General features: G+C 53.9%; 3 protein-coding genes across 3 annotated transcripts; all 3 read left to right on the top strand.

The window, feature by feature from the left end:
• Window positions 1–81: 81 nt before the first annotated feature.
• PHACADRAFT_207804 (uncharacterized protein) lies at window positions 82–2,402 on the top strand (the record flags this gene model as incomplete). Its single annotated transcript, XM_007394381.1, has 4 exons — window positions 82–117; window positions 177–612; window positions 664–833; window positions 894–2,402. The coding sequence occupies 4 exons, from the start codon at window positions 82–84 to the stop codon at window positions 2,241–2,243; spliced, it is 1,992 nt and encodes a 663-aa protein (XP_007394443.1). The 3' UTR covers window positions 2,244–2,402.
• Window positions 2,403–4,341: 1,939 nt separating this feature from the next.
• On the top strand, window positions 4,342–7,869 carry PHACADRAFT_207805 (uncharacterized protein). Its single transcript, XM_007394382.1, has 5 exons — window positions 4,342–4,936; window positions 5,002–5,667; window positions 5,727–6,159; window positions 6,211–6,380; window positions 6,441–7,869. Exons 1-5 carry the CDS (start codon window positions 4,352–4,354, stop codon window positions 7,794–7,796), a joined length of 3,210 nt encoding a protein of 1,069 aa, XP_007394444.1. The 5' UTR covers window positions 4,342–4,351; the 3' UTR covers window positions 7,797–7,869.
• An 828-nt stretch (window positions 7,870–8,697) lies between these two features.
• On the top strand, window positions 8,698–9,981 carry PHACADRAFT_194195 (uncharacterized protein; the record flags this gene model as incomplete). The annotated part of the gene is made up of 3 exons (XM_007394383.1): window positions 8,698–8,942; window positions 9,010–9,250; window positions 9,316–9,981. Coding segments are annotated over 3 exons (1,152 nt in total), but the record flags the coding sequence as incomplete, so codon positions are not given.
• Between the last annotated feature and the right edge of the window lie 161 nt (window positions 9,982–10,142).

Below are 10,142 nucleotides of genomic sequence, written 5' to 3' on the forward strand. Positions count from 1 at the left end.
CTAGCTAACGCAGACGAAATCTCCGTGCTGGAGAGTTACCAGCCCGGGGATAACCTTGCGCTGCAAGAATATCACGAGTCTATGCTAGATGATCAGTTGAGCTACCCTATCTATAAGGTGCGCCTGCTCCATATGTTTATCATCGTGATTCGGCTAATCTCGCCTTCATCCATCAGGTCTCCTGTCCCACTATTTCCCTTGACGGATCGGAGGCGTCGATATCCGAGAAGACATATCTTATCGGACGATACGCATTCGGCCACTACGCGCCTGTGGGGAGGTGCACCAAAGGTTACCCGGCGCTGGATATGCAGACCAAGCGGCTGGTGTGGTTCAAGGACCAGTGGCGCTGCGCTGCTCGTCCTCATACGGAGCTGGACGCTTACATGCGACTTCACAAGCACCACGTCACGTATATCGCTACGCCAGTGGCGGGTGGAGACGTGATGGAACACCGAACGGTCACGCAAGACTATCTGGCGCATTTGGCGGACAGTTGGCGGCCCTCGGAACGGGTGCATACTCGTCTTGTGACGAAGGAGGTGGGAAGACTGCTCGAGACATATAAGGACTCCTGGGAGCTATTACGTGTATGCACCGAGGCGTTTTTTGGTGAGTCGTTGTGATAATATACTTAAACGCCCCAGCTAATGTTTGTACTAGCTCACCAGGAAGCATGGGAAGAGGCACGCATTCTTCACCGCGACATAAGTATCGGGAATATTATGATCGACACCCAGACGGGCAAAGGTTTTCTGAACGATTGGGACCTCTGCAAATACCGTGAGGATATGGAGACAAAGCGGCCGGCTTCTGAACCTTCTGGTATATCGGTAAGTGACATCACTTGGTCGTGTCAGCGTGCCATTCTGAGCATGCGTACCGTTATTCAGGGGACCTGGGCCTTCAAATCTGCTTTGGCTCTGCGATATCCACGCAAGCCTCCAGAGCTCGCAGACGATTTGGAGTCCTTCATTCATGTCATTACGTTTCTCGCATACCGTTTTCATGATCACGAGCTGTCCTCGGAGCCCCTCGAGGATACAGAGGACGCGCAGATCACGGCCAACGCGAATAACCCCGAGCTCATGGGTCTAGTCAGCGTATTCTTCTACGCACAGAAGCGCGTCGGCAACGGATTTTATAAGGGTGGAGGACTGAAGTACCACATGATTCTCTCAGGTCTCCCACCCGTACCGTTCAAGCCCCTTAAGAACGGCAAGCGCTCTCTCGTGGAGACGTTCCTTCTCAAGGCATACCAGCTGCTACAGGAACACTACTGGTCTTTGGACGAATCAGAGTTCGCGGAATATGCAGCACACGAAGGCGATTGTGCTGCCCCTGACGAAGTCGACTATGTGGCGACCTCGGGTCCTCCTCTCCCTCTTGTCGAGGCGCCGGCTGAGTATCTGGGCCAGGACCCTATCTATGCCAGCATGTGGGCGCGGAACGCTCGCCGCACCGTCAAGTCCTCGAAGGGCAAAGAGGTGTTCTGGAAGACCGTCGTCCGTAAGAAGCCCTCGTGCCCGTTCGACGACCCTCAACCGGTGCTCGAGTCACACACAGACCTGGCCTTCCTTTTCCTCAGCATCGCCAGAGATGAGCACGGCAACGACCTCGATCTTCAGGCCTACAGAGACGACAAGCGCTTCGACCAGTTCTTGAACTGGCGAATGGTCTGCTATCTAGACAGGAAGGGGAAGACGGGGCAGTGGAAGACCCCAAGTCCGTCCGGCGAGTCAGGAGCGAAGCGGAAACGGGAAGAGGAAGATACTGGCGAAGCGCCGAAGGCGCCGAAGAGGCCCACGGTCCCCCGCACTGGAGGACCTCGGACTCGAGCTCTCGTCAAGGCTGAAGAGCAAGCGGTGGCTCCACAGGAGGCTGCGGTCAAGAAGGCAGCGACTGGAAAACGGAAATCGGCGGCGGCGACAGCAGTTGGTCGGTCTATGATAACCGTGGCGAAGGCCGCACCTCCTCAGAAGGCCACGGGGCCCCAATCGAAAAAGAAAGCGCCTACATCGCGTGCTGCTTCGAAGAAGGGCAACAAGCCTCAGCCGACGAAGACTGCGACGAAGGCATCGGCGTCGCGTAAGGCACAGGCCTCTCGCAAATCCCCTAGCCCTCGACGTCCGGCCGCTGTGAAGGCGGAAGTCACAGGGCGGAGGTCGAAGACCGCCAAAGCCAAGGCGGCAGCGCCTCCTGCACCGACGAGGCGTTCCGAGCGGTTGGCCAAGAAAAGCTGACGGGCTGGGCTTTATCTTATATAGTAGTACTAGAACTGATTTATTGCATGGCACATACTACCTGATGAGGAAGCATTTGAACGTCGCTCGAGCTGCGCGAAAGGACTGCTGTAGGCGATACACGAGTTGATACGCATATTGTATTGCCAGCGAACAATCGTGGTGAGCTCTAATACTTGTGACGAGCGAGCGAAGGCATCCAGAAACCGCGCGCATGTGCGTCAGAATCGCGCTGTGTTGAGTTATAGATCACCTCTGGGGAAGCAGGGCTCATCCAGATGCGAAGAGGGAAAAGGTCCCCATCGTTTATGGTATCGAGAGGATCACATGGTGGATGTTTGGTACGAACAGATGACGCCCTCAGGAAGGTTTTCTTCATTTAGCCATAATGCCCTCGCCAAACTCCCGAGCTATGCAAAAGTCTACGAGGTGAATTGTGGCGGGTGTTCCAAGGCTACTCGCACCCTGGCGTGCCCTCCCGAGGAATGGCATCCAAGTTGACATCTTCGGTGTAATCGAGGACTAGCCCTCTAGTGAGGCATAGTTGCTAAAGGAAAATTGCTTCCGAATGATTGTGGGCCTGCACCCCGCGAGGCTAGGGATAGTGGCACGTATGCGCTGTGAATTAGCGGGGTCGCTACACTACAGAGTTGCGCACTCACAGTGTTTTCTGGGCCTCCCGCTTTGAAGTAGCAAAGGAGCTGCTGCTGCGAAGCCAAAAATCCTCGTTTAATCCTATTGCAGAGCATGCGAGTGAGTAATTCGGGCGACTATAAAGCGAATGTATTGATTGATATATACAGGTACATCGCCCTCAATGTCTTGGGTTTTCTGCTTGTGTGTGCGAGGTTTTCGAGTGACTTTGTGCTAAAGTCTGCGAGCTTCTGAATGTGCAGAGCTGCTGGAAGCTGTGCACCCCTCACTGCGACTGTGCGCCTTTGCCTCACTCACATTTGTCCACCCCCTGCGGCGATATCAGGCTGAAGGCTTTGATAGAGTTAGTGTGATGCACCTGTGCGAACACACCTCTGAGCAAATAATGTCAGATTGACGCGTCTGATTCTCTTTCGCGCCGGTTCTGAGCCAGTCTCTTGGCTAAATTTCGTGCTGTCGGCATTTAGAACATTTGCAGCGCCGAGAGGCAAAGGATCAGGGGATAAGTAAAACAATAAGTAGACAAGAATTTAATCGCAGACTACTACACCGATATTGGAACGCGTCGCCGACTCGCGAAGACTCGCTGCGTCATCCGCGTGCCGACGAAGAAAGCCCTAACCCGAGTCTACTCTGTTCAGCACCGTCCCCATCATCCTTCTATACGATATACTCCATATCAAATGTCTACGTAGCATACTTCGAGCTCTATGCCATAACGAAGTAGCTGGGAAGCTTTCTGAGTAAGTATATTCCCAACTTTTGATAATTGAGCCATTTTGACGAAATACGCATTTGAAGTTGAATAAAGGTATGAAAAGTTGAATTTCTAGTATACTAAATATCGAAGTTGTACTACGAGTATGTACCACTATCTGACCATAGCTACCTGCCCTTCGTGCGCGGGCTCAGTGGCTGGTGAAGCCGGTGAAGGGTGCGTTTACCCGATTGGGCGAAAGGCACTTAGGCGTCTGGGCTTTGCAACGAAACGAGCCTCATTCTATATCTCCCTCATTCACTTCGCTCTTGAAAAGCTCTAGAGGAGAACAGGCATTTTTGCACGTTTTTCCTCCCCTTCTCATCTTCTCCCCTCCGGCTCTGGCTCATTCTGGGCGAGATAGGCTCAAAGGTCCCTTACCGCCTTTGCGGCGGTTTGGTCCTTGCCCATAAACAGATTGTCTACACCTGGATCTATTTCGAACATCGCATATTTGCAGATCATTGTGTACACAAATGAGCCGATGCAGTTTACTTCAAAGTCCGATTCGACAGTCAATAGCGCTTATTTTCGGAGTTAGAAATTGGCAGGGATAAGGGCAGGATTTTTCTAGCTCCGAGCTCTGTAAACCGGCCGGGTGCTGTCAATCGTTGTTGAAACAGCTGCGATTGGCGGCCAAAGACTCGCGTGATCTTCATTGTTGTGCGGCCCAGGTTCGTTTCTCATCTCTGCCGTCATGTCGCGTAGCTCACGGCCGCCCAAGCGGCGTCACCGTCAGCTCCGAGGACGCGCTCTTACGAGCCCTGAGAATCCTTCCGTAGCCGACCACCCCGCCTCCACTCATCCTGAGGGCCGTGCTGGCTGTCTTCCCCCCAACATTGATCCAGAAGACATTGAAGGGGATTTCGAACCGTACTTGCTGGTCAGCCACGAGAAAGTCTTACGGAGTGGCGAGGATTCAGGAAGCGGTGCACTATCTGGTGGCAAGTTCGTCCGCCGGTACACGACTCCTTCCCCTCCAGAGCTGAACGGGCGAGAGGAATTCGATAAAGGCGCCCCAGGATCTCCCGCCGCTGCAAGCATGGCCGTCGATGCGAGAACACAGAAGGACGGCGACTCACCTCTGAAATCCGTCTCGTGGAGTGAAACAACGGTGGCCCAGGTCGATGATCGTTGCGTACAAGTCCCTCGGAGAGAATTCATTTCGCTCATGTCCGGGAAAGGTCTACGCAAGTATCAGAAGCAGAAGTTGGTGAAATTCGACGGTATAGATACGACGCGTCTGCTGGATAACTCGGAGAGCGAGAAGTACATCCCACTTGTATGTCACGATTGTCATCTTTCTTCTCATCGCAGACCTCTAACGTCTCGCATAACATCTCACAGTGCGACATTTTCAACGCTGTCGAGGAGCTTGCAAAGTCAAAATTCCGATGGAAAGTCGTCGCCAACCATGGCGAGAGCGCTGAAGTTGACCACAAACCTGATCTTGCGCGTTATCCCATCGACGTTCCAGCCGCTGTACTAGCGTACACTCGTGATATGACTAAAGACGACCCCAATATCGCGCGATGTGCCTGGGCTTGGATGAACAGCTATGTCGAAGTGAAGAACGCAGAAGTCAAGTCGCCATTCTTCTTCGCGCACAACATAGACAAGGACGGCAGGCAGAAATTCCTTCGCCACAGCGACATCGGCAGGAAGGCACGAGGCCAGTTCATCAAGTATGCCACCGAAGCTATGCTCCGTCAACATCGTACGCACTACTACTCATTCTACTTGTCGGAGATGTCTGCTCGTGTCTTCCGCTGGGATCGCGTCGGGTGCATCGCATCGGAGCCAATCGACCTTAGAGAGAATCCTGAGGACTTTCTCGACATCCTATACCGTTTAGCCACATCTCCAGATCACGGCGGAGTCGATAACACTGTTCGACTGGCTAGTACGGGTGAAATCGCCACGCTGAGGAATTACGATCCTGGCGACAACCTTGCACTGCAAGAATATCACGAGTCTATGCTGGATGACCAGTTGAGCTACCCTATCTATAAGGTGCGCCTGCTCCATATGTTTATCATCATGATTCGGCTAATCTCTCCCTCATCCATCAGGTCTCCTGTCCCGCTATCTCCTTTGACGGATCGGAGGCGTCGGTATCCGAGAAGACATATCTTATCGGGCGATACGCATTCGGCCACTATTCCCCTGTAGGGAGGTGTACTAAAGGTTACCCGGCGCTGGATATGCAGACCAATCGCCTTACATGGTTCAAGGACCAGTGGCGTTGTGTGGTTCGACCCCACACGGAGTTGGATGCTTATATTCGGCTTCATGAACATAAAGTCACGCATATCGCTACTCCAGCAGCGGGCGGAGACGTGGGACATCGAACGATCACGCAAGAATATCTGACGCATTTAGCGGATGATTGGAGGCCCGCGGAACGAGTGCATACTCGTCTTGTGACGAAGGAGGTGGGAAGGCTGCTCGAAACATACAAGGACTCCTGGGAGCTATTGAATGTATGCGCCGAGGCGTTTTACGGTGAGCGTCTATGAGAATGTATCTCAGTGCGCAAGCTAACGTCTGCGTTAGCTCACACGCAAGCATGGGAGCTGGCGCACATCCTCCATCGTGACATAAGCATTGGGAATATCATGATCGACGCTGAAACGGGCAAAGGGTTCTTGAACGATTGGGACCTCTGCAAATACCGCGAGGATATGGAGGCGAAGCGGCCGGCTTCTGAACCTTCTGGCATATCTGTAAGTCTCACTGTTTAGTCGGATCGGCGTGCCATTCTGATCGCGCATGTCATTATTCAGGGGACCTGGGCCTTCAAATCTTCCCTGGCTCTGCGATATCCACGCAAACCTCCAGAGCTCGCCGACGATTTGGAATCTTTCATCTACGTCATCACATTCCTCGCATACCGTTTTCATCATCACGAGCTATCCTCGGAGCCTCTTGACGACACGGAGGACGCACAGATCACAGCCAACGCAAGTAATCAAGAGCTCATGGGTTTTGTCAGCACATTCTTTTACGCTCAGAAGCGCGTCGGCAACGGATTCTTCACGGGTGGAAGACTAAAGTATCAAACGATTTTCTCTGGCGCCCCGCCCGCGGCATTCAAGCCTATCAAGAATGGCAAGCGCTCTCTCGTGGAGACGTTCCTTCTCAAGGCATATCGGCTCCTGCAGGAACACTACTGGTCTTTGGACGAATCGGAGCTCGCGGAGTACGCGGCACATGAGGGCGACTGCGCTGCCCCCGACGAGGTCGACGATGTGACAGCTTCGGATTCTCCTCCTCGTCGTACCGAGGCACTGGCCGAGCATCCAGGCCAAGGCTCCATCTTCTCCAATTTTCGGGCGCTGTTCGGTCCCCGCGCTGCTACGTCTTCGGAAGGTAAGGAGGTGCTATGGAAGACTGTGGTCCAGGAAAAGACTGTGTGCCCGTTCGACAATCCCCAGCCGGTGCTCAAGTCTCACACGGACCTGGGCTTGCTGTTCCTCAGCATCGCTCAGGACGAGCACGGCCGCGATCTTGATCTCCAGTCCTACAGGGACGACAAGCGCTTCGACCAGTTCTTGAGCTGGCGAATGATCGGCTATTTGAACAGGAAAGGGAAGACGGGGCAGTGGAAGGGAATCCCAAGTTGGTCGAGCGAGTCCGCAGCAAAGCGGAAGCGCGAAGAGGAAGACAATGGTGAAGATGTAACTCTGACGCCGCCGAAGAGGCCCACTGTTCTCCGAACTGAAGGGCCACGGACTCGAGCTCTTGCGAAGGCTGCAGAGCAAGTGGTGGTCTCACAGGAGGCGGTAGCCATGAGAACAGCGAACAGAAAACGGAGGGCGGCGGCGGCGGCGGCAACAGCTGGTCGGTCTGCCAAGACTGCGCTCCCGAAGAAGCCCATAGGGGCACAGTCAAAAAAGTACACGGCGAAAGCGTCCACGTCGCGTACTTCTCCGAAGATCAGCAAGCCTCAGCCGACGAAGATCGTGACAAAGGCACCAGCTTCGCGCGGGGCGCAGGCTGCTCGCAAGTCTCTTGGCCCCCGACGGTCGGCCGTTGCGAAGGTGGAAACTACAGGGCCGAGGTCGAAGACCACGAAAGCCAAGGTGGCAGCGCCGCCTGCACCGACGAGGCGATCTAAGCGGTTAGCCAAGATAAACTGACAGGCTGGGCTTGACTTGTACACTAGAGCCGTTCTATTGCGTGGCACGTACTGCCTAATTGCACTCGCTTTCTCTGCCCTGCGTGTTTACGTTCATGTCTGGCTGGGCGAGAACGGCGAAGGGACGGCTGCCGACGAATGAAAGACGTTAGCGAACAAGAATATCCAGATCTTGGGCTAAGAAGCTGCTCTTTCTATTCGCCCTAGCTTGACAGACTGGCTACATTTACCGCACGTACAACGCGATTCGCCTTCTCTAAGTACGCCAGCAGGCCCCGACCCCTACGCCACTCGTCATCGCCGGTCTCCATTCGCCCGACTGTTTCACCTTCGTCAGGAGACAAAATATCCACATGGCATGCATTATGTCATGGCGAAGTGGCGGGAGGGCTGCTCGATTCTGCTTGAAGCCTTGAGTTACTCTGACGGAATACTGTACTTACTCATTGGACCTTTAAAAAGACAGAAAAACTTGCATTTCTGATATGTTGCACTACGTTCGCCCTACGCCAATTCCTTGTCCAAATGGGATGCGATTACAGTAAGATCCAAGGAGCGCAGCGAACGGACCTGGCCGGCGAGTGGCGAGTCTATTCGGCGCGTTTGCCTGATCGGGCGATAGGCGCTTATAAGCACCGCAGTAGCGACAGACACCTTTTGTTCTCTTTCCCATCTTTCCCTTAAATTCAGCTCTGACCGTTCTGAGCAAGGCAAGCTTAAGGGTCCCTTACTGCCTGCCTGCGGCAGCTTGGCTTATAATCGAACTGTCCTAGATGATCATAGTACCGAGCTCTGTAAATTGGCTGGGTGCTATCTGTCATTGTTAAACAGCCACGGTTGGCAGCCAAAGATTCGCGTAGTGTTATCGTTGTGCTGTCCGAGTAGGTTAGTTTCTCCCCACCATGTCGCGTAGCTCACGGCCGCCGAAGCGGCGTCACCGTCAGCTCCGAGGACGCGCTCTTACGGGCCCTGACAGCCCTTCTCAGGCTGTCGATCCAGCCGACGACCCCGCTGCCTTCCCCCGGCACTGGTCCAGAGGGCATCGAAAAGATTCCTGGCCGTACTTGCTGCTCGGTTACGAGAAGGTCTCACGAAGCGGAGACGGTTCAGAATTTGGTGCACTACCTAGTGGCAAGTTTGTCCGCCGGTACGCGACCCCTTCTCATTCAGAGTCAAACGAACGGAGGCGCCCTAGGATCTCCCGCCGCTGCAAGCATGGCCGTCGATGCGAGAACACAGAAGGACGGCGACTCACCTCTGAAATCCGTCTCCTGGAGCGAAACAACGGTGGCCCAGGTCGACGATCGTTGCGTACAAGCCCCTCGGAGAGAATTCATCTCGCTCATGTCCGGGAAAGGTCTACGCAAGTATCAGAAGCAGAAGCTGGTGAAATTCGATGGTATAGATACGAAGCGTCTGCTGGATAACTCGGAGAGCGAGAAGTACATCCCACTTGTATGTCACGATTGTCATCTTTCTTCTCACCGCAGACCTCTAACGTCTCGCATAACATCTCACAGTGCGACATTTTCAACGCTGTCGAGGAGCTTGCAAAGTCAAAATTCCGATGGAAAGTCGTCGCCAACCATGGCGAGAGCGCTGAAGTTGACCATAAACCTGATCTTGCGCGTTATCCCGTCGACGTTCCAGCCGCTGTACTAGCGTACACTCGTGATATGACTAAAGACGACCCCAATATCGCGCGATGTGCCTGGGCTTGGATGAACAGCTATGTCGAAGTGAAGAACGCAGAAGTCAAGTCGCCATTCTTCTTCGCGCACAACATAGACAAGGACGGCAGGCAGAAATTCCTTCGCCACAGCGACATCGGCAGGAAGGCACGAGGCCAGTTCATCAAGTATGCCACCGAAGCTATGCTCCGTCAACATCGTACGCACTACTACTCATTCTACTTGTCGGAGATGTCTGCTCGTGTCTTCCGCTGGGATCGCGTCGGGTGCATCGCATCGGAGCCAATCGACCTTAGAGAGAATCCTGAGGACTTTCTCGACATCCTATACCGTTTAGCCACGTCTCCGGATCACGGCGGAGTCGACAACACTGTTCAGCTAGCTAACGCAGACGAAATCTCCGTGCTGGAGAGTTACCAGCCCGGGGATAACCTTGCGCTGCAAGAATATCACGAGTCTATGCTAGATGATCAGTTGAGCTACCCTATCTATAAGGTGCGCCTGCTCCATATGTTTATCATCGTGATTCGGCTAATCTCGCCTTCATCCATCACGTCTCCTGTCCCACTATTTCCCTTGACGGATCGGAGGCGTCGATATCCGAGAAGACATATCTTATCGGACGATACGCATTCGGCCACTACGCGCCTGTGGGG

The sequence above is a fragment of the Phanerochaete carnosa genome (assembly GCF_000300595.1).
Source record: "Phanerochaete carnosa HHB-10118-sp unplaced genomic scaffold PHACAscaffold_4, whole genome shotgun sequence".
Taxonomy (NCBI): domain Eukaryota; kingdom Fungi; phylum Basidiomycota; class Agaricomycetes; order Polyporales; family Phanerochaetaceae; genus Phanerochaete; species Phanerochaete carnosa.

What these genes read in the sequence shown, in the direction of transcription:
- PHACADRAFT_207805 (XM_007394382.1), top strand. Translation starts at nt 4,352, where the DNA reads ATGTCGCGTAGCTCACGGCCGCCCAAGCGGCGTCACCGTCAGCTCCGA. An exon ending in ATGCGCCGAGGCGTTTTACG is followed by an intron (nt 6,160 to 6,210) that starts GTGAGCGTCTAT and finishes CGTCTGCGTTAG; the next exon opens with CTCACACGCAAGCATGGGAG. An exon ending in CTGAACCTTCTGGCATATCT is followed by an intron (nt 6,381 to 6,440) that starts GTAAGTCTCACT and finishes GTCATTATTCAG; the next exon opens with GGGACCTGGGCCTTCAAATC.